A 22,427-nucleotide genomic window follows, 5' to 3' on the forward strand; every position below is an offset into this window, starting at 1 on the left:
TTTTCCTTATTAAAAATTTTCACAGTACTGATGCCTCAGTCTGTTCCAATATATTTGGAAAAGTATGTTAACATCCTCTAGTGGTGAGTTTATGAATAAGAATCAAAAAATCATGTTGCTACAAACCCACTGTGGTTGTTTGCAGAACTGAATGTTCTTTACCTTCAGGCTCGACTTATCCTTTGACTTTAGCTCTTTCCATGGAAAGCTCTTATTTTAAGACATGCTGATTCCCAAGAGTTTCTATTATTCTGAACTGTAAGAATAAATCTCAGATTTTCAAAACTCAGTTCACCCAACCCCAACACACTGAAAGATGTCTGCCCTTAAGAGTAACACAATTCCCAATCAGCACACCAAGGTTAGGAGCAATTCCCTGAGCTCTACTTATTAAGCCAAGTCCTGTTTCTCTCTTACTCAAGAAAGCCTTGTTAAGTAAAAAGAGCACATGTAGAATGCCCAAAGAGGCCACTAACTGATGGCCAAGAGCCACCTGACATTCACAGGATTCTTTGGCTCTTGAACTTACTACCAAATGAGGGCCGTCTCCCTTCCCATCATCAATGACAATATACCCATTTCTACAAACTTGCCATTTTGAGAAACAGAATCAAGAATTAGTCAACAGAGAAAAATTAAGGAGATTTATTTTTGGTAAAACCACATAATTTGAATAAGGCACATTCGTCAACATCAATGAAAAACAAATGAAAACACAATCATGGTTACATAAGGAAGAAGGGGAATACCCAGAATTTAGACATTAATATGGGCCATTTATGTTAAGTAGAAAAAAAGCAAAATGCAGTTGTTTGAAGGTCAATGTGTGCTTCTTTTATGACAGGGATGACAAACATATTTTAATCTCCTGTAATTTGACCAACCAGAAGCAACTGCCTGGAGCTTTGGGCTTTAGAAGGCAGAGGCCAGTGTGGGCACAGAAAGAAGGTTCTGACTGCTGTGGGCGGGGGTGCCAAGCAGCGCATCTTCCTGCCTACTCAGCCCGCTGCTTCCCAAGTCCAAAATGTTCTTTCTGGTTCAGGTGACTGCTCTTAGCCAAGGACAAATTTAGTTTATGAGCCTCAATAAGGAAAAGTGGGAGATCATTTCTCAGTATAGGAACCAATCTATGGATTTTTAAAGCCATCAAAACAAACTGAAGTAAACACAGCATGTAACCCTGGAAGGAAAGGCATTGAAGACTAAATTATTTGTACCTTTACCAATTATTTACACATTAGGGGATACTGGTTGTAGGCCGTTTAGACAAGGCTATAGTGCTCTTAACTAGTTAGTAAATTTTTAAAACCAGTCGAGGAGCATTGCCATATACAGATCTGATAGGGCAGTATTTTGGAAATGAGTTTCCATAGCCCAGTCTCTGAATGAGGCAAATTTAGGCCCCACATCATCAGCTACTTTACAGCCTAAAGCCTAAAACTTAACATAATAGGAATAAGGGATATTTTAAAGTCATCTGGAAAAACTGTTTTACACAGATATTTTTAGTTAGTTCTCTCTAGAATTGGTAATACCTTCTTTGTAAATGTATTATTCAAAACAAGTATTTCCCATGTGACTCACAAGCCTCAGTATTTCATAAACTCATAGAACCCTGAAAATATTTTAAAATAATCATTTCATCATAGTTCTATGGATTATAGTATTTGTAATCATTAATAATAATCATAATACACATATAAAGACAAATATCAACAGTCCCGTTGAGCAAGTGATATAGTGTCCAAGGTATTTTAATTTTGGAAAAACACAAACAGAAAATAGAACCACTATGACTTTTCAATAAATAAATTTCAAAGTGAAATATATTATGCTGATTGACAAAATATTAAAATGAAGATTAGTATTTAACTACATATTCAACATGACAGATAGATTAAAAACTGCTTTTATAAAATGATGTCGAAGGCTTTATAAAGATGTCTTACTTTTATAATTATTTTTTATTTCCAGATGATATAAATAAGGTGTCAGGTTCCTATTTGAAAGTCCTTCTCTATCAGTAAACTGTATATAAGCTTTATTCCCATTAAATGATAATCAGATATAATGATTATATCTTCTGCTTAGGTCCTGAAGTACTGGACACCTGATTATGCTGCATAAAAACTGGTCAGATGTATGCAAATACAGTCCCAGTGAAGACTACCTTGCTGAATTACTACTTCCACATGATGAATTCGTTGTATTTTTAACATCAGTGCTCCTTACGCTTCCTATATAAATCAAACAATTAAAAACTGTGAAAGGGACAAACCCACCTCAGCAGCTAACACTGTTTACCTGGGTCTTTACCTGGAGGATGGTGGGTCACAGGCCTGCTGTACCTTACTCACCACATAAGCTTGGCAGGTTTCAGATGAAATAATATTTAAATTACTTAATTGATTTAAAAATTAGAAATAGAAACAACAGCATTGCTACCTTTGGTTTTATGAATCCCTAGAACTTCACTGCTAACCTGTGGGAACTGGGAAACTCAAAATTTACCCCATGGGGAAAGACACTTAAGTCTAGAGACGGTCTATAGTTCTACCAGTTGCTTCCAGAACTCTGATATCACTCAAAGAAGTGACTTACATTAATGTATAACATAATGAGAATTGTTCTGTGATAATAATTAAACGGCAATGCTTGGATATCATGCATGGTTATCGTATGCCCACAAGTCATTGTTCGAAGTCAAACAAACTATCACAGTAATGAAAGATGAACATAAAAGAAAATTTGAAAACTTGAAAAATGTAAAAAAAAAAAAGTACAACTGAATAGAAATTAATTTGAGTACATTATATAATAGATTTTATTTGTACATTTAAAAAATATGAAATTTTATGCTTTAAGAATAAATCATTGTATTCATGAGAAGACTCAGAGCTAACATACTGCTTCTTTTAAAAATGATTTTTGAAATAGTGGATAGAAAACTGACAACAGTTTCAGCTGACTGCACTTTCACATTGAAGGAGACTTTTTTTAACGAAGTGAGTGAGTGAATGAAAGTCGCTCAGTCATGTCTGACTTTTTGCGACCCCATGGACTATACAATCCATGGAATTCTCCAGGCCAGAATACTGCAGTGGGTAGCCGTTCCCTTCTCCAGGAGATCTTCCCAACCCAGGGATCAAACCCAGGTCTCCTGTATTGCAGGTGGATTCTTTACCAGCTGAGCCACCAGGGAAGCTGTTTTTAACAAAGACCAAAGAGTTTTGTTTTTGTTTTTTTAAAGAAAAGTGACATTTGGAAATGTTTTTCTAAATTATACTGAAAGGAAATGAGGAAACACCATATTCAACTGAATGAAGAAACAATCTTTGTCTGTGATCTGAGTCACTGATGACACGTACATACTCCATACCGGCTCTTTACAGATCCAAAGTAGCACAGGTCAGCAGGCATCAGTTCTACAAGGCACCACTGGTTTTGTGAGTGAATGAATGAAAGTGATGTAATGCTAGCATCTGAGATCTAGAAATATTGAAAAAAAATTGAATATGGTATATAGATTTTCCTTCCATTTCTATTGATTTTATACTGTATTGATATTGATCTCATATACACTATGTTTTAACTATTTGTTCAGGAAAGTCTCGCCTCAAATCTAGCAGAAGAGTCCTTCACAAAGGCCCCAGTGAAAACAGCTCCTTTAGGTATGTGGCCCTACACTCAATTGAGCACAGTGTCAGGTCTTGGTTGGAACAGATTTATACGTTTTTCCTGTGACAAACACTTTCAAACAGATTCTTCCTCCCATATCTTTATTATCTCTCTATAGGTATCAATAAAGACCCCTATATCTGATTACTGTTTTTGAAAAACCTTCTACCCTTTAGTCACTTGACTTTGGAGGTCAAAACCTAGCTGAAATATTCGAGGTTCATGGTGATAGTTCCTAGGTATGCCATGTAATGGGTTAGATCCTTCACTAGGTCAAGATCATTTTACTAAAGTTTCTGCTTTAGGGGTGAAATGCAAATCAATAATCACTGTCTCCATAAACACTGTTCTAGAGCTTTCTTACAATCACAGAACATGATCCAACAATTAATACTAGCTGTTAAAACCTCTTAGAATCTACCTACCATTTCTACTTCCTCTCACTAAGTATAATATCTCCTGCATTTTTCTAATTGTTAACCTACTGGTTCTTCTAACTAGAAGATCAAGAAATGAACTACATTATATAATGTTCCATCACTGTACAATAAGTAAACAGTATGGTAAAGTTATGCCAACGTACCCATATAAAAACCTACTATTCAACTGGTTATTAAAATCAGTTCTGCATAAAGCATTCAAACGCATCTTAGACAATTACAGAATTTCATCAGGAGAGACAGAAATGCTGAGTAACAAATTAACAAACGCATAGAAATATGCTAGTAAATACAAGTTTACACATTCTGCTAATCATCTGTAGGTCTTTGTATTCTTCATAAATAGCATGTCTCTATGATAAACTTGTATATCATCTTCTAACTACTCATGAGTTTTAATTCATTTCTTTCTACCCATTTCCTATCTTCCAAGCTGTCTTTTCCCTTAATCAGTGATTTTCAAACTTATCAGCAGAACTCTTTATTCCAATTAAATCTTATGTAGGATCCCAATATGTAAAATGGGCAAAAAAAGAACTTCTTTGATACAAAAGGGAGAGGGGCCAGTAGACGGCTTGGAAATCACTGCTCTATATCAGAAAATTGAAGCAAAGATACAGCCAGTTGCAATTTATTCATTTGCAATGATTATAAACAGTTCCCCCATCACTTCCAATTTTTAAGAACATTTCTTGAGCACAGGCTGCTTTTCCCTTAGAGCTCATTAATGGAAGAAAAACATACTGCCTTACATATAGTATTTAGGTAAATAAGTATTTGAATTCTTATTTCCTTTTTCATACTATTCAAAAGTGCAAAAAAGCATAAGATGTAGTCCTGCAACTACGTTATTAAAATGAGTTTTAAAAATATTTAACATGTAATAGAAAATTTTTAAAAATTTTAACTGCTTTATAACTGTAATTACTTTAATCTGAGTCCAAATACTATCCACAGGCTCCTTAGAGTCTCAAGAAAACAAAAATCACTCTGTAGTTACTGTGAGAAGATTATCTTCCCATTTAATCATTCTGTCGCTCTATTTTTGGATTGGAAAAAATTCCTCAGTTGTATATACCTGATTCACTTGAAAGGCAAGGAAAGAAAGTCAGGTCAACTTTTAGCTTTGCCAAGCTTAGATTAGAAAGATTTTACAGAAAGTAAAAAATGAAAATTTCTTTTCTAAAATAAGCTTGTTTGTGCTTTCCAGGCATTTCCTCACATTCATCAACCTCCTTCCACATAAAAAGGCTTTTCAACTAACTTTCTAATAATCCCATGCCGACCATAACCACCTCTGCGCTTAGCTTATACAAAGCAGCCTCGTTCTTCTATGCTCCTCACTGGCTGGACGGGCAGCACCAGGTGGGAAATCCGGCTCCACAGCCCACTCAATTTGTCTGAATCCATGTGGTTAAAGGAGCTGGGAGTGTTAGAGTTGGTAAACCTCGCCCAGAGTAAATCTCGCACTTTCTCTTCGGTTTCCCTTGGGCTGACGCTTGCTTCTAATGTTTCCTCCTCCAGTAGGACGGTCAGGACCAGGGCCACATCTTTAAAGGCAGCATTCTCATGGTCACAATACTTATAGAAAATCAAGGTGGAGCCTGCAGGAAGGGATTCAAAGTGATGGACCACAGCTGCCTTCTGGCCCTTCTCAAATCCAGAGCTCAGCTCCCTGTCAACTGAATGCTTGACCTTATCACTGTCCTGCAGGGTTTTCCCAGCCCCATCAATCTGAATGGCAGAGACCTTCTGGGCAGATGTGTAGGCATCCGCGACATGGTGGCTGAGGCACTTCAGCGTCTCTCTTCCCTCTCGGGCTGCTGTGAATATGATGGTGGCTGGCTCACTGGGGTGTGAGGCGTTGAGGTGCTTCTGGAGAAATTTTCGTCCTCTCTGCCACAGAAAGGAACTCTGGCCTGGAAATTTATCCTTCAGTTGGCTAAAATGAACCAAGAAAGCCTCCAAAGCTGGATTTTTGGGGACTTGCTGGGCTGGAGATGAATAGTAGCTATTAACAGAACTTAGCAAAACTATGATAAGAACCAGGAAGCAAAAAATGATGGAGCCTGTCAGAGAAAGAGAAAATAAAAGACAAAATTAGAGAGAATGAGTCAGAAATAAAGCCTGTGGCAAACTAAAAAGAGGCAGATACACTGTCAGATTTTACTGACTGCGTTGTGTTTCTTTTGCCTAAATCCTTATAATTTTTAGCTGTTGAAATCTATCAGAAATTTTTTAATTTCTTAAATTATTTAAAGATACAATATCTTTGTTAAAAGGTAAAATATAATTTATGTATATTTTTCTATATCTAATGATGTGTTTAGAAACGAACTATCAGCATATTCTTCTATTAATACCTTCTCAGAAGTATCTACTACCTATAGGCCATTTTTTCCTAAATAGTCAAAATGTAAAAATGCCACTTCAAAAGTTAATACTTTCTTTCTCACTGAAGAGGCAGCTTTAATAGGAAGCTATATTGAATATCTTTTAATAGACTATAATGGAAAATAATCTGAAAAAATATACATATATATAACTAATCACTTTATTGCCCACCTGAAATTAGCACTACATTGTAAATCAGGTTTACTTCGATCAAAAAAATGTTTCAGTTTCTTGTTTATGAAAAGACCTTCCTCCATTGGGGATTCCCATTTTGTTAAGGATGGCAAAATATTGGCTAACACACCTAAAGAAAAAATCCCTAAAACTCAATTGCTTTGTTCTAATATTACTATCAAACATTAAAAAAAAAAAAAACTTAAAACAATGCTAAAGCTGTTAAATCTGCTAGTTTTCTGGGTATTTCTCTGCAGATTTCTGAATGTGAATTACTGCAGTAAGACCACTTTTGTTCTCACCATAGCTCAAAAAATCCTTTTTATCAATCCTTCTTATGGTACCCTGGGCATTCTTCTCTTTGTTTTCTTCCAATTCTTGTGTTTCTTGTTGATGTGTCTCAGTCTCTGGAAAACAAAACAAAACATTATTATTAGGCAGTACACTAAGGAGAATGTGCATTCCTTTATACTTCTTATCAAAGCAAAGAATTTGACTGAGGATGCCATACTTCATAAAAGTTTGTTTTGTACAAAGCTAATTATTTTTCCTGTCTTTTACTTAAGGCTCACTATTCTACTTCATTCTACTTAGAAGAATAAAATAAAATGCTGTGAAATCACTTAAGGATACTGTTGTTACATCCATAATTCTTCACTAGTCCTTACATCAAGGACCAAGAAACAAGATTGCAGCCAAACCTATATGTGATTTGACAAAATGTACAGAACTAAGAAGGAATTTAAGAAATGTTAACTATACACAAGACTCAACATCACAGGGCAATGATGCTCTAATTTCAGTATTTATATTTCAGAAGGTTCCTCAACTCCCAAATATGCAAATAATAGACACTAAGTTTAAAGACAGAAGAGATTACTATACACTAATAGCTTATTTTGCAAAATAGCTTACAAAAAAGCAAGCCTAAAACTTAATGAGAGGTATATGAAACAAGGACGACAAGGTTAAGAAAATTTATGAACTATATAAAATTGCAGGTATGGGGTGTGATATCAATCTTAAAATGTGTTGGTGAAAAGGAGGCAGTATTTTGTAGACTCTGAGCTAAATCCCTCTAGAGTCAAAATGTGTGCCTGACCCCAGCCAGGCACCTCATATAACAATGACAGCTGACTACTGCCCATAATCCTTACTACAGAAATAACTCAAATAGCATACCCTATTAACATAAAGGAGTACAGTCATCTTCACCTATAAAGAATAGTTCATTTAGTCAGATCACACCAAAATATGGGTTTTTAAAATATGTCACAGAATTTAAGGACTGAAAGGATCTGTAATGATCACCTACTCTAGCCTCCTACCTTACCTACTGTGACAAGAGGTCCAGAGATGTCAAGGGCTTTGCCCAAGGCCAAAGTGAGATTAGAAAGAGGTTTCTTATCACCTGCTGCTGCTGCTGCTGCTAAGTCGCTTCAGTCGTGTCCGACTCTGTGCGTTCCCATAGACGGCAGCCCACCAGGCTCCCCAATCCCTGGGATTCTCCAGGCAAGAACACTGGAGTGGGTTGCCATTTCCTTCTCCAATGCATGAAAGTGAAAAGTGAAAGTGAAGCTGCTCAGTCGTCTCTGACTCTTCACGACACCATGGACTGCAGCCCACCAGGCTCCTCCGTCCATGGGATTAGATAAGCTCATTCCATTATATTAAGCTGCTTCTCACACATTATACTGCATTTTTAAAACGATGTTTTCTTCCCCTACTCAGTGAACCTGCATACCACTGAAATTCTGATGGCACATATTGGTCCATATACAAATCCTATCATTTGCTCATTTAACAAATATTCATAAAGTCACTTCTCTGTGCCAAGAGCCACAGAAACACAATGAGTGAGACACAGCCCTTGTCTTCACTCAAGTTAATAGTAAACTAATGAAATGCATATTTGAGATCAGTCATTGACTTACACTGAAACATGGAATTCTAGTCCGCATTTAAGTCCAACAAAAACAATGTCTTACATTTTATATTCCTTTGCTCTGGCAAATAGGCATTTCAGGCTGAGCTTTTAGAGTACTTATAAAACACAAATCCACACAATCCAACTCCATAATATCACAGAAGGTAAAAGCTGGAAGAAACCAGCTGGATATCATCTTGTTCAACTTCTTCATTTTTACAAATAGGAAACTGAAGTACCAGGAAGTTGGGAGATTTGCTTAAAGTCACCCAAGTTAGGAAGTGGTAGGGCTGCAACTAGAATCCATATCTCTTGAGTTCCAGTTAAAGACTGAGCACACTGCAACTATTCTTCGTGAGGAAGCTGTTCTCCTGAATACACAGGTGGGGAAAATCAAGTACAGAGAAATAACTAATTTGCTCAAAGTCCTATAAAACTGAAATATGACTGAGTTAAGGGTACTGGCTCAGACGGTAAAGAATTTGCCTGCAATGCAGGAGACCCAGGTTCAATCCCTGGGTTGGGAAGAACTCCTGGAGGAGGGAATGGCTACCCACTCCAGTATTCTTGCCTGGAGAATCCCATGGACAGAGAAGCCTGGCAGGTTACAGTCCATGGGGTCACAAAGAATTAGACACAGACTGTAGTGACTAACACTTCACTTCAAGGGTACTATACCACTGATGCTGGTTTTTAAATATACCTATCTCTTGATTTATGTAGCATTTAGTTTCCCCCAAAATAAAAGATTTTAAAAAGTGAAAGCGAAAATATGCCCGTAAGAAATAAAGAAAAGGCCAGGGGCGAAATTTTTAAGTCATACCTGTAAAAAATAAAAAAAATCATACATACAGTAAATAAATAGAAACTGTTAGAAAATGCAGCTTATGTATAAGTGGGAAGCATCTTAATGTAGTGAGCAGAATGAGCTAGCTTGAAAGCGAAAGCATTAGTTGCTCAATTGTGTCTGACTCTGCAACCCCATGGACTATAGCCTGCTAGGCTCCTCTGTCCATGGGATTCTCCAGGCAAGAATACTGGAGTGGGTTGCGTTCCCTTCTCCAGGGGATCTTCCCAACCCAGGGATTGAACCTGGATCTCTCACATTGCAGGAAGAGACTTTACCTTCTGAGCCACCAGGGAAGTCTTAGGAGATAAGAAACCTCATTTAATCTCAATGTAGTCATATCTCTTTGTGAGCTTGGGCAAGATGCAAAGGCCTTAATCCTATGAAGTAAAGAAAAGCTCTCTGAAAAGAAGGGTCCCACCTATGTTGTGTTCCCAGGACAGAACAGTACACAACAGCACAGGCTCAGGGCTTCTCTCACCTGGTGCCAGCAGTCGCCTCCTCAGTGTGTGCTGGCTCTCTAGCCCTGCACTGGAATGGCCAGGGCTCTGGGCATCCTGAGGGTCAACGACTGGCGGCTCCTGAGATGCTCCGGGTCCATCACTGACGTGCTCAGGGAGGGCTGCAGAGCTGCCCACTATGTGTGCGTCTGTTCTTCCTACCTTGTCACTTGGAGAACACTTGGTTTCTGGATCCACAGGGTCTTCACTCAGACTCTCTGAAGGGAGCTGATGGCCTTGTTCTCCACCCTGAAAACTCTGGCTGTTCTCACCTTCTGTATCCTTTAGATACTTCCCACAATCTGTTTCATCTGGATTTTCTGATTGAGCATCTGTATCTGTACTTCCTGGGCCAACTGTTTCTATCTCTTGGTGGTCTTTGTTAAGCCCAGGGGCAGGGTCTGGGGTCTGAGCTTCTTCAGTGGTACTTGTAGTGACTGTAGCCTCCTGAGTATTTAGTGATGGATCATTTTCCAAATCCTTTTGAGGGTCTATTGAGACAAAAATTTATAATTTTAAAAATTTCCCTATATTTTTTATTTCAACAAGGTCCCTGATTAATAAAAATATTTATATAGATTTTTATGGCTTAAGAGGCACTCTTCCTAAACATTATTTCTCTTGACTTTCACTAAAGGTGACTGATTACCCAAATTTATTATCATGCTAATCTAACAAATAATATTAATTGAAAACTATTTTGAATGGCAAACCAACTTTTGGTAATATTAAATACATCCTCTTCCCTAATGAAACAACCTAGGCAATAATCATCAATAGCAACTGAAACCATTATTCGAAAGACTGAAGAGGAATTTTATAATGAATGAACCTGGCTGACAATTCCTGAACCCACTGATGAATCTTAATACCACAAAAAGAAGGAAAATCAGACATTTCTAACTTCCCAAATTCAATGCAATAGGAAGTACACTATACTACCTATGAGGTATTCTTGCCAAACTGAAGCAGAATCTGATCAAGCTTCTAAAGCTAATTACCAGTTTCCAAGAAACACAGGGATAGAGGAATACATTAAATTATGCCTCAGGAATGTAATCAGAAAAACTCAAAATGATTGAAATTCTAAGAGACAAAAGACTCTGTTTCTTTAGTAACAGCAAGAAATAAAAATAAATGGCAAGAAAAGATAAAAAAAAGGAGGGGTGACCGATTGATTGAGATACTTGAGACACATCCACAATGTGTGGACCACATTATAGATCCAGTGTCCCACAAACCAACTTTTAAAGAAGTATTAATGAGATAATCAGGAAAATCTGAATACCAGCTATTTGATGAGACTAAGGAATTATTGGTTCATCTTCTAGGTATGATAAAGGAATGGGGTAATGTTTTTAAAAAGGAATCTTTACCATTTAGAGATAAGTGTTCAAGTATTTTGGCTAAAATTATATGATATCTAGATTTTGCTTCAATACAATGATATGGGTATAAGGAGAAGTAAGAGAGTATAAATGAAACAGCATTAGTCATATGTTGACAGCAGATGAAGCTGGGTCACGGAATTCATTTCATCTCTCTACTTTATATATGTTTGAATTTTCCATAATAAAGTTTAAAAAAAAAAGCAACCAAAAAGACTTATCAATGAAATGCAGTCTGTGACCCAAATGTAAAGAAAAAAAAATTAGAAACCCAACTGTGAAGAAAAAGAGATTATGAGACAATTGGAGAATGTGAATATTGGCTGTATATATGAAGAATAGTGTGGAATAACAATTTATTTTTAGGTGTGACAGAGCTATTTTGGTTCTTTTTTTTTTTTAATGTAAAGAGATGTAAAATGTTTAAGAGATGTAAACTAAAGTACTAACAAAATTATATCATGTCTTGGATTTGCACTTAAATATTTCAAGGCAGGTAACAAGAGTAGCATTATGTAGGTAAAAGTTGAAGTTAGATGTTGAGTACATGTGACTTCATTATACTGTGCTACTTTTATATATTGAAAAATATCCTTAATAAAATATTTAAATATGCCCTTCTCTTCCAAAAAATCTATTTCATATTTTGCCTATATTTCCTATATATACACTTGGGCAGGATGAAGAATTTAAATTTCATCTTTCCTTATAATTGAAAGATCCTGCTCTCTCTATATAGCATATCACAGCTAACTTGACTTTTAAAAATATAACTCTAAAGATCTGTCTATCATACTTTTTTAAGATGTATTTTCCCAATACTACAGGAGTCTCTAAAACTTAATCTTCTTCATAATTAGGGTCTGGTATGATGGTAAAATTCAGTAAATATCAAAGAATAAGAATCATAATAAATCAAGAAATTAACTTCTTTTTTACTTCCAAACTTCAGTTTTAATCACCAGAGACTTTCTCAGCACAGCCTTAGTTTCCGACAGCACAAACTTCGTGCTGTACAAATGAGTCTTACCCTCTGGAGGATCCCTAAGTCCTCTGTCAGTCATGTTTGAGTTCTATCTCTTCAGACTCTGGGGTACTTTCTGTTAGTATCTGGATTTCCTTGTAAAGATGTCTTGGTTTCTTCTTCTCCCAAGTCCCAACAGGCTCATGCTTCCTGTGGACCCAGGAAACAAGGCATATATACAGTGACTAAAATAAAATGAGAAGAATTAAAAAGACTTTTTTATTCATACATAGGAAAAATGACTAGTTCATCTTTATTTACTAAATCTGTTTAGTTTGAGTACTATTTCCTCTCTGAAACTTTTCTAGTGGATAAAAAATGTTTTCTGGCTTTCATGAGGCTCATATTCCAAATCCTAGACGATAAACAGAAAAAAAAAAAAAGCTTCAGATTATTAACCGTTGTATAGATGACATAACCTCCTAATACATTCTAGTGTGTCTGGAAGGATGTAAAAAGTAAGAACAAGTGACCAGAATCTTTAAGGAAACACCTTTGAAACTGAAATAAAAAGTAATTCCAAGAGTAAAAATTTAAGTCAGTGCTGAGTTAATCACTGCAGATTTCCCTTATATCTTCAATTTCTGTCCCATACAAATTTCTCAGAGTTTGCCTACCAGAAACTTCCATTTTTCATTAACAAGGAACATGCACAGGGGTGACCTACAGATGAAGGTGGCTGTCTTGGTATTAGGAAGAGCAAATACACATTTGGAGTTTCATCACTAAGAGTGGTTCTCTTACAGTATTCTTTTATAAAACATGGAGACAGTTTTCTCTTTATACAATGCCCTTCTATACACTGCTCAAAGAAGTCGTTGTGTTCAGTCACTCAGTCATGTCTGACTCTTTGCAACCACATGGACTGTAGATCAAAGAAGAATATATATCAATTATTAAAAGCTGTATACAAAAGGAATCAAAACCAGAGGTAACTTATAAGCAATAAAAACTCAATTATATCTTATATGCAGTTGGTGCAAACATAATTGTGGTTTGGGTTTTTTCATTTTAAATCATTATAACTAGGCTTGAATACATCTTAATTAATCAAAATAGGAACCATTACAATCAACGCATTTTTGCTAACAAGAAATAAGTTTGTTTATTCCTGTAGCATGAAAATCTATGCTTCATGATTTGACAAACTCTTGGAAAGCATTTCTGCATTCTGTTGGTTGTGGAAGTGTTTTCCCTGCAAAAAGTTTTCGAGATGCTTGAAGAAGTGGTAGTCAGTTGGCAAGAGGTCAGGTGAATACAGCAGATGAGGCAAAACTTTAAAAATACATAGAAAATCCAGCGACAGAGGAGTCTCGTGGGCTACAGTCCATAGGGTTGCAAAGAGTTGGACACGACTAAAGCAACCAAGCACGTATGCATGCACCTCATAATAAAAACTACAAGGCACCTAGTAATGAATCTACAGCACATATACAAGGACTTTGGAGTGGGGTGAAGCTTATGGTATGTAAATTATACCTCAATAAAACTATTTTTTAAAAAAAGAACTTTTAGGGAGAAAAGTATTAAAACTTTACTGAAGAAGATAAAAAGGACCCAAGTAGAGAAATATACTGTGTGTATCGACAGTAAGATTCAAGGCCATTTAATGCTAATTGCACTCATCTCACACACTAGCAAAGTAATGCTCCAAGGCAGGCTTCAGCAGTACATGGACTGTGAACTTCCAGTTGTTCAAGCTGGATTTAGAAAAGGCAGAAGAACCAGAGATCAAATTGCCAACATCCACTGGATCATCAAAAAAGCAAGAGAGTTCCAGAAAAATATTTACTTTTGCTTTATTGACTACACCAAAGCCTTTGACTGTGTGGATCACAATAAACTGTGGAAAATTCTTCAAGAAATGGGAACACCAGACCACCTGACCTGCCTTCTGAGAAATCTGTATGCAGGTCAAGAAGCAACAGTTAGAACTGGACATGGAACAACAGACTGGTTCCAAATCGGGAAAGGAGTACATCAAGGCAGTATGTTGTCATCCTGCTTATTTAACTTATATGCACATTATATCATGAGAAATGCTGGACTGGATGAAGCACAAGCTGTAATCAAGATTGCCAGGAGAAATATCAATAACCTCAGATACGCAGATGACACCACCCTTATGGCAGAAAGCGAAGAGGGACTAAAGAGCCTCTTGATGAAAAGTGAAAGAGGAAGAGTGAAAAAGTTGGCTTAAAACTCAACATTCAATCTGATCCCATCAGTTCATGGCAAATAGACGGGGAAACAGTAGAAACAGTGGCTGACTTTATTTTGGGGGGCTCCAAAATCACTGCAGATGGTGATTGCAGCCATGAAATTAAAAGACACTTGCTCCTTGGAAGAAAAGCTATGACCAACCTAGAAAACATGTTAAAAAGCAGAGACATTACTTTACCAACAAAGGTCCGTCTAGTCAAAGCTATGTTTTTTCCAGTAGTCATGTATGAATGTGAGAGTTGGACTATAAAGGAAGCTGAGCACTAAAGAATTGATGCTTTTGAACTGTGTTGTTGGAGAAGACTCTTGAGAATCCCTTGGACTGCAAGGAGATTCAACCAGTCAATCCTAAAGGAAATCAGTCCTGAATATTCATTGGAAGGATTGATGCTAAAGCTGAAACTCCAATACTTTGGCCCCCTGATGCAAAGAATTGACTCCCTGGAAAAGACCCTGATGCCAAGAAAGATTGAAGGTGGGAGGAGCAGGGGACGACAGAGGGTTATACGGTTGGATGGCATCACTGACATGATCGCCATGAGTTTGAGCAAGCTCTGGGAGTTGGTGATGGACGGGGAAGCCTGGTCAGCTGCAGTTCATGGGGTCGCAAAGAGTCAGACACAACTGAGTGACTGAACTGAACACCAATTCCCTCCAAAATAATCTGTAAGTTCATTGCAATTTGAAACAAAATCTTCAGACAATTTTTTTGTACTGTTATATGTTTCTTATGGAATGAGTGAGCGGACTGTAAAATTCACAAAAAGCAGTAAAGAATTAAGAGTCAAGATAATTCTGAAGGAAGAAAAAAGAATTCTGAAAGAGGGAAATCTTTACCAGATATATCAAGATATTAAAAACAATAGGGTACTGGCATTAGAACAGACAAACATAACACAGAATAGACAGCCAGGAAATATGCACACACTTAAGTAAAGGAAACTGAGTTACAAAGAGAAAGAATGGATTAGCGAGTAAACAGTTTGGGGACAACTGATTTTTCAAATGGGAAAAAAACTAGATTTCTACCTCCACAAAAATCAATTGAAGATTAGAGACCTAAGGGTAAAGTGCAAAACTTTGAAATTTTCAGAAGAAAGTGGGGAATACCATTATAACCTCAAGGTTAAACGATGAGGGGAACAAATGTGATGACATTTAAAAAGTTAAATCTCTATACAAATCATCAAAATCAAGGTTAAAAGATAAATTCACTGACTAGAAAACTATCAGCAACACATATAATCATCAATGGATTAATATCTAGAATACATAAAAACTACCCCAGATCAGTTAAGAGACAAATACTGCTATTTTGTTTTTTTAAGTGGGCAAAAGAGATGAACAAGCAGTTAAATAAAACGAGGACTTTAAAAGTCTAATGAATTGGTAAGAAATGTAGGCAAGGAAATGCAAAAATTAATGATGAGATACCATTTCACGACCACCAGATTGGAAAAAAAAAATGTAATGCCAAGTGTTGGTGAGGATTTGGAGATACTCAGACCTGTATTGCGGAGAAGGCAATGGCACCCCACTCCAGTACTCTTGCCTGGAAAATCCCACGGATGGAGGACCCTGGTGGGCTGCCGTCTATGAGGTCGCACAGAGTTGGACACGACTGAAGCGACTTAGCAGCAGCAGACCTGTACTGACAATGAGGCCCCTGTTACAACCTGGGAGGGCAATAGGGCAATGCGGAGTTGACACACACATTCTACAAATCAGCAATTCTGCTTTTAGACATGCACCTTAGAGCAACTTTTCCTAAAGTGCCCAATGGTGTTTGTGGCAGCATTGTTAAAAAAAAAATGAGGAAAAACTGAGAAAATCTTAAATGTCTATAAATAAGGAACTAGATTTTTTAAATTGTGGCATATTCTTTAAATGTAATATTATATACAGCAATTAACAACTTATGTATCAAAAATTCATAAATGTACAATATTAAAGCCTTTATATACAATTTAAGAAGCATAAAATACTACGTGTGTGTGTGTGTGTGTGTGTGTGGGTGTGTGGGTGTGTGGGTGTGTGTGTGTGTGTGTGTGCGCGCACGCACTCAGTCATGTCCAACTCTGCAACCCTATGGACTATAGCCCACCAGGTTCCATTGTCCAAAGAATTTTCCACGCAAGAATACTGGAGTAGGTTGCCATTTCCTACTTCAGGGGATCTTCTCACTCCAGGAATCAAACCTGAGTCTCATGTGTCTCCTGTATTGGCAGGCGGATTCTTTACCTGCGAAGCCTATAAATACTATGTTGTTGTTGCTAAGTCACTTCAGTCGTGTCCGACTCTGTGCGACCCCATAGACGGCAGCCCACCAGGCTCCCCTGTCCCTGGGATTCTCCAGGCAAGAACACTGGAGTGGGTTGCCATCTCCTTCTCCAATGCACAAAAGTGAAAAGTGAAAGTGAAGTCGCTCAGTCGTGTCCGACTCTTCACAACCCCATGGACTGCAGCCTATCAGGCCCCTCCGTCCATGGGATTTTCCAGGCAAGAGTACTGGAGTGGGGTGCCATTGCCTTCTCTGATAAATACTATAGAGTAATTCAAAAATAATTAAATGGAAAAAAAATGAACCAACTACTGATACATAAGATGGATGAATCTGAAAAATGTGATGAGGGAAAAAAGCCACACTCAAGATTATATGCCAAATGATCCCATTTATATGAAGTTCTAGAATGGCCAATGGTCTACAGTGATGGAAAACAGAAGTGGTTCTGAGGGTAAGGACTACTGACTTGAAAAGGGCATGAGAAAACCTTTTGGGGTAATTAAAGTGTTCTATATTTTTACTGGGGTGGTGGTTACATTTGTCATCAAGCTTAAAATCTGTGCACCTTGTTGCATGTAGGATATCTTCAATAAACTTTATTTCATGTAAACCTAACTGAATGCTTAAAAAAAAAACAAAAACATATTACTTGGAAACTAGGTTGCAGTCAGTAAGTAATCTGCAAAGGAACACCAGAGATACATCTATAATTTTACAAGTGCTCAATATATGCCTTTCTTATCACAAGGCACACATCATTTCTGTAGCCCATTTCACTCAGACCCTTTGACACACACTGCTGTTCATAGCTGAACCAGTATTCCCTCAAGGCTACAAGGAAGAAATGATGTAATCACAGAAGTTCTTGATGTATCTTCAGAAAAAATTACATGGTGGGGTATCTGGGAGACCTGGAGGCAGATTCCAGAGGCAGGTCAATTTTTTGAACTGTGTCTAATCCATACCAGGAAATGTGCGTATTAGAAACCTCTGGACTGCATAACAGAACTGAGGTAGCACCTCATTCTGATGGAAAATGGACATGTTGAAAACTTTTTGCAGCTTCAGGAAAAACCATCCATGAGCATCTCAAAATACACCACCACCCATCTTTGATGGTATCTTGAAAGGAAAAAAAAAAGAAAACTGATGAAGACCTACATGCTTCACTTAGCACAGAGGATGTTCGCTTTTAGTCAATCCCTTCTTTACAGGTTCAATTGTGAAATACTGGTTTTCAGTGCCCCATTTATAGAGGTTACAATGATTCATTTTCCCACTTAAATAAAACTTAGCCTTATCATTGGCAGGTATCTTTTCTTCCCTGTGATCCTGAAATCTGCAGCAAAACTTACTGTTTTCCTTTAACTGTCTCCATGAGGGCTCAAATCAGGTTCAAGTAATAAGGTTTTATTGTCTATGGAGAATACAACAGGGAGTAGGCTGAGGGATGGAGAAGGCAATGGCACCCCACTCCAGTACTCTTGCCTGGAAAATCCCATGGACAGAGGGGCCTGGTAGGCTGCAGTCCATGGGGTCGCTAAGAGTTGGACATGACTGAGCAACTTCACTCTCACTTTTCCCTTTCATGCATTGGAGAAGGAAATGGCAACCCACTCCAGTGTTCTTGCCTGGAGAATCCCAGGGACGGGGGAGCCTTGTGGGCTGCCGTCTATGGGGTCGCACAGAGTCGGACACGACTGAAGCGACTTAGCCTTAACCTTGGCTGCACTGGGTCTTAGTTGCGGCATGTGAACTCTTAGTTGTGACATGCAGGATCTAGATCCCTGACCAGGGATTGAACCTGGGCTCTTTGCTTTGGAGTTCGGAGTCTTAGCCCCTGGACCACCAGGGATGTCCCCTGGCTCTGTCTTTTAGGGCGCACCCTTTCTGCTCCGTCTCAATGTACCAATGTTAATGCTTTGACAACCTGGCAGGTGTTGTTCACTGTTTGGTACATAGAATGATCTCTGCACTGCAGTAATAAAACCAAGTTTAGCAGCCTGGAACACACAAAATTACAAGTTGTGAGAGTGATTTTACAAACTGATGCATAACACAGTTCATATACAACTGGTACTGAGTAATAAAATGTTGAAAGTGTTCAACTTTTTTATTGCAATGTACATTGTTTAAATGTACATAAAAATTAAACACATGATCAGAAAAGATACGTTTGCTTCTGTGGAGGAAAGGATAGAAAGAGGATGAGAATGAGTTTCAACTGTCATCTGTTAAGCACTTTTTAAAAAATGTGGTATATGTGGCAAAATGTTAGTATACTTTATCTATGAACAGAATTCCTGTGCTACACAAGGACCTTGTTGCTTATCCATTCTGTATATAATACTCTGTATCTGCTAACCCCAAACTCCCACTCCACGCCTCTGCCTACCTTCCCTCCCCCGTTGGCAACCACTAGTCCATTCTCTGTCTGTGAGTCTTTCCCTTCCATAAATTCATTAGAGTCATATTTTAGATTATACATATCATCTTCTATCCATGGACATTTACACTGTTTCTATGTCTTGGCTACTGTGGACAGCCTTGGCACTATGAACATAGAGGTATATGTATCTTTTTGTTTTTGCCATGCCAAGAACCTTGCAGGATGTTCCCCCACCGGGATTAAACCCAGGGCCTCAGTAGTGAAAGCAAAGAATCCCAACCACTGACCCACCAGGGAATTCCCTCTTTCTGAATCATAGTTTTGTCTGGAGTGGGACTGTTAGGTTGTATGGTCATTCTATTTTTAGTTTTCTTGAGGAAGCTCCGTACTGTTTTCTGTAGCAGCTGCACCAACTTACACTTCCAGCAACAGTGTAGGAGGGTTCCCTTTTCTCCACACCCTCTCTAGCATTTGCTATTTGTAGACCTTTTTTCTAAGAAGAGCTGCTTTTTCTCTTTTAATATTTTTATTTATTTTCAGCTGCACTGGGTCTTTGTTGCTTTGTGGGCTGGGCTTTCTATAGCTGCAGAGCATGGGGGCTACTCTTCTTGCGATGTGTAGGCTTCTCGTTGTGGTGGCTTTCTCTTGTGGAGTACAGGCTCTAGGGTTCACAGGCTTCAGAAGTTACAGCAAGTGGGCTCGGGAATTGTGGCTTGTGGGCTCTAGAGCTCAGGCTCAGCAGTTGTGGCACGTGGTCTTAAGTTACCCCTCAACATGTGGAATCTTCCCAGACCAGGGATCAAACCCATGTCCCCTGCACTGGCAGACAGACTCTTATTCACTGCACACCAGGAAAATTCCATTTGTACATTTTTTAATCTCGGCCATTCTGACTGGTGTAAGGTGGTACCTCACTGTATTATAGTCTTGATCTGCATTCCTGTAATTAGTGACGCTGAACATCTTTTTCATGTGCCTATTGGTCATCTATATGTCTTCTTTCAGAAATGTCTATTTAGGTCTCTGCCCATTTTTCTTTTTCTCTTTCACAATTACAGGAGACTTGGACAATACAGAACAAAATTACAGATAGTTCCACTAAAATTAAGATTTTTATTTGGAGTTTCAATATAAAACTCTCAAAAATTATCAAAACGAATATACAGAAAAGTAGAAGCACCATGAACCAATTCAACATGATTAAGATTTATAGTGTATGATTTCAGTATCTTTAGTTCATGAAATTTTTGCAACTGTTTTATGTCCCTGTATATGTTTCAGTGTCTCCTAGTTTATAAAAACTTGAGTAGAATTTGTATCCTACTATTGTATGAAAATTGCCCATTTTTCATTTGGGTTCGTTTTTTGTTGTTGAATTGTATCAGCTGTTCGTATATTTTGGAAATTAAGACTTTGTCAGCTGCATCATTTGCAAATATTTTTTCCCAGTCTGTAGGCTGTCTTTTTGTTTACGGCTTCTTTTGCTGTGCAAAAGCTTTTAAGTTTAATTAGGTCCCATTTATTTTTGTTTTTATTTCTATTGCCTTGGGAGACAGACCTAAGAAAATATTGGTATGATTTATGTCAAATGTTTTGCGTATGTTCTCTTCTAGGAGTTTTATGGTTTCAATGTTTAAGTCTTTAGGACATTTTAATTTACTTTTCTGTATGCAATGAGAGTGTGTTTCAACTTCACAGATTTACCTGTGGCTGTCCAACTTTTCCAACATCACCTGCAGAAGAGACTGTCTTTTTCTCATTGTATATTTTTGGTCTCCTCTGTTGAAGACTGATCACAGGGGTAGGGGTTTAATTTTGGGCTCTCTATTCTGTACCACTGACCCATGTATGTCTGTTTTTGTGCTAATATCATCCCATTTTGATTGCTGTAGCTTTATAGTATTGCTTGAAGTCTGGGAGGGTTATGCCTTCTCCTTTGTTCTTTCCCCATAGGATTGCTTTGGCAATTCTGGGTCTTTTATGGTTCCATATAAAGTTTAGGATTATTTGTTCTATTTCTGTGAAAAATGTCATGGGTGATTTGATAAGGAATCACATTACATTTTGTAGACTGCTTTGCTTTGGGTAGTATGGCCATTTTAACAATATTAATTCTTCCAATCCAAGAGCACAGGACATCTTTCCTATGTTAATATATTTTAGATTTGGGTGCATAGGTGAATACTATTTTCAGCACTTTTCTATAAAATGACTGATGTTAATAAATTTTTTAAATGAGTAATAAAATGTAATGTATTAGCTTCTGTGAGGAAAAGTTAAGAATCAAAATGAAAAACCTGTAAGGGTTAACTCTGAGCCCACACACAGGGAACTTATGTTACAAAGGCACGCTTCAACAACAGTTTCCTATGCATTTTGTCACAACCAGCTGAGAGGAGACAGAACAAAGGAAAGCTACTCTCAAGAATAAAACTGGGGCTGGGAGAGCAGTAGGACCTTACCCAACCTCTATTCCATCCTGGGAACTTCAGTCTTATGATGTATGGACTTAATATTCCTTCTATTTTACAGATGAGGAAACTGAGACAAAGAAAGGCTAAGAATCTTACCCAAGAACCCACAACTAGTAGCGACAGTTAGGATTTGAACTCAGGTGATCTGAACTCAGGTATTCTGACTGTGGGACCCTAGCTGTTAACCATGATACTAAACAACAACAAAAATAAAACCACATAGTAAACCTACTAAGGCACTCCAAATCTAGGTGTGAATTGTGACTCTAGCACCTATGACCTGGGTAAATTTACACACATTCAACTTTTCTCTAATTGCTTTTTTTAGCATTGTGTAAAGTCTCAGGTGATAATAAATCATATAATAAGTTATATCTACCACAATTATGACTATAAATGGGCCTTAAAAAATGTGACAAGGATCTGCCTTGGGTTATTCATCCCTCTAAGCCTCTTAATCTTCATCTCAGACCATTGAATCACACAACTACAGGCTTAGCCTCAGTTACAAGATAAATCTTGTCCTTCATCAGAAAAGACCTAAGAAATTTTTGATAATTTAGCATCCAGTTCTAACAGTTGGCCTTAATCCTTATTCTAAAACTGAGACTCTATCTTATCCCTAGTTCTAACTTTTGCCTCATTCTCTTATACCTCTCCTCATCCTAAAGACTTACTATGCTGA

At 37.6% G+C, this 22,427-nt stretch overlaps 1 protein-coding gene across 4 annotated transcripts in view; it reads right to left on the reverse strand.

Annotated features, from left to right (window-relative positions):
* Window positions 1-630: 630 nt before the first annotated feature.
* TOR1AIP2 (torsin 1A interacting protein 2) overlaps window positions 631-22,427 on the reverse strand; it is a 44,583-nt gene continuing 22,786 nt past the window's right edge. For 2 of the 4 annotated variants that reach the window (XM_024976543.2, XM_010813373.4), the window contains exons 2-5: window positions 12,379-12,557; window positions 9,942-10,451; window positions 6,989-7,093; window positions 631-6,187 (exon numbers count right to left, since the gene is read on the reverse strand). In XM_024976543.2, coding sequence (XP_024832311.1) covers window positions 5,427-6,187; window positions 6,989-7,093; window positions 9,942-10,451; window positions 12,379-12,412 — 1,410 coding nt within the window. In that variant the 5' untranslated portion in view covers window positions 12,413-12,557 and the 3' untranslated portion in view covers window positions 631-5,426. The remainder of the gene's footprint in view (window positions 6,188-6,988; window positions 7,094-9,941; window positions 10,452-12,378; window positions 12,558-22,427) is intronic. The other 2 variants (XM_010813374.4, NM_001099184.2) reach the window with 2 other exon arrangements.

Source organism: Bos taurus, chromosome 16, assembly GCF_002263795.3.
Source record: "Bos taurus isolate L1 Dominette 01449 registration number 42190680 breed Hereford chromosome 16, ARS-UCD2.0, whole genome shotgun sequence".
Classification (NCBI taxonomy): domain Eukaryota; kingdom Metazoa; phylum Chordata; class Mammalia; order Artiodactyla; family Bovidae; genus Bos; species Bos taurus.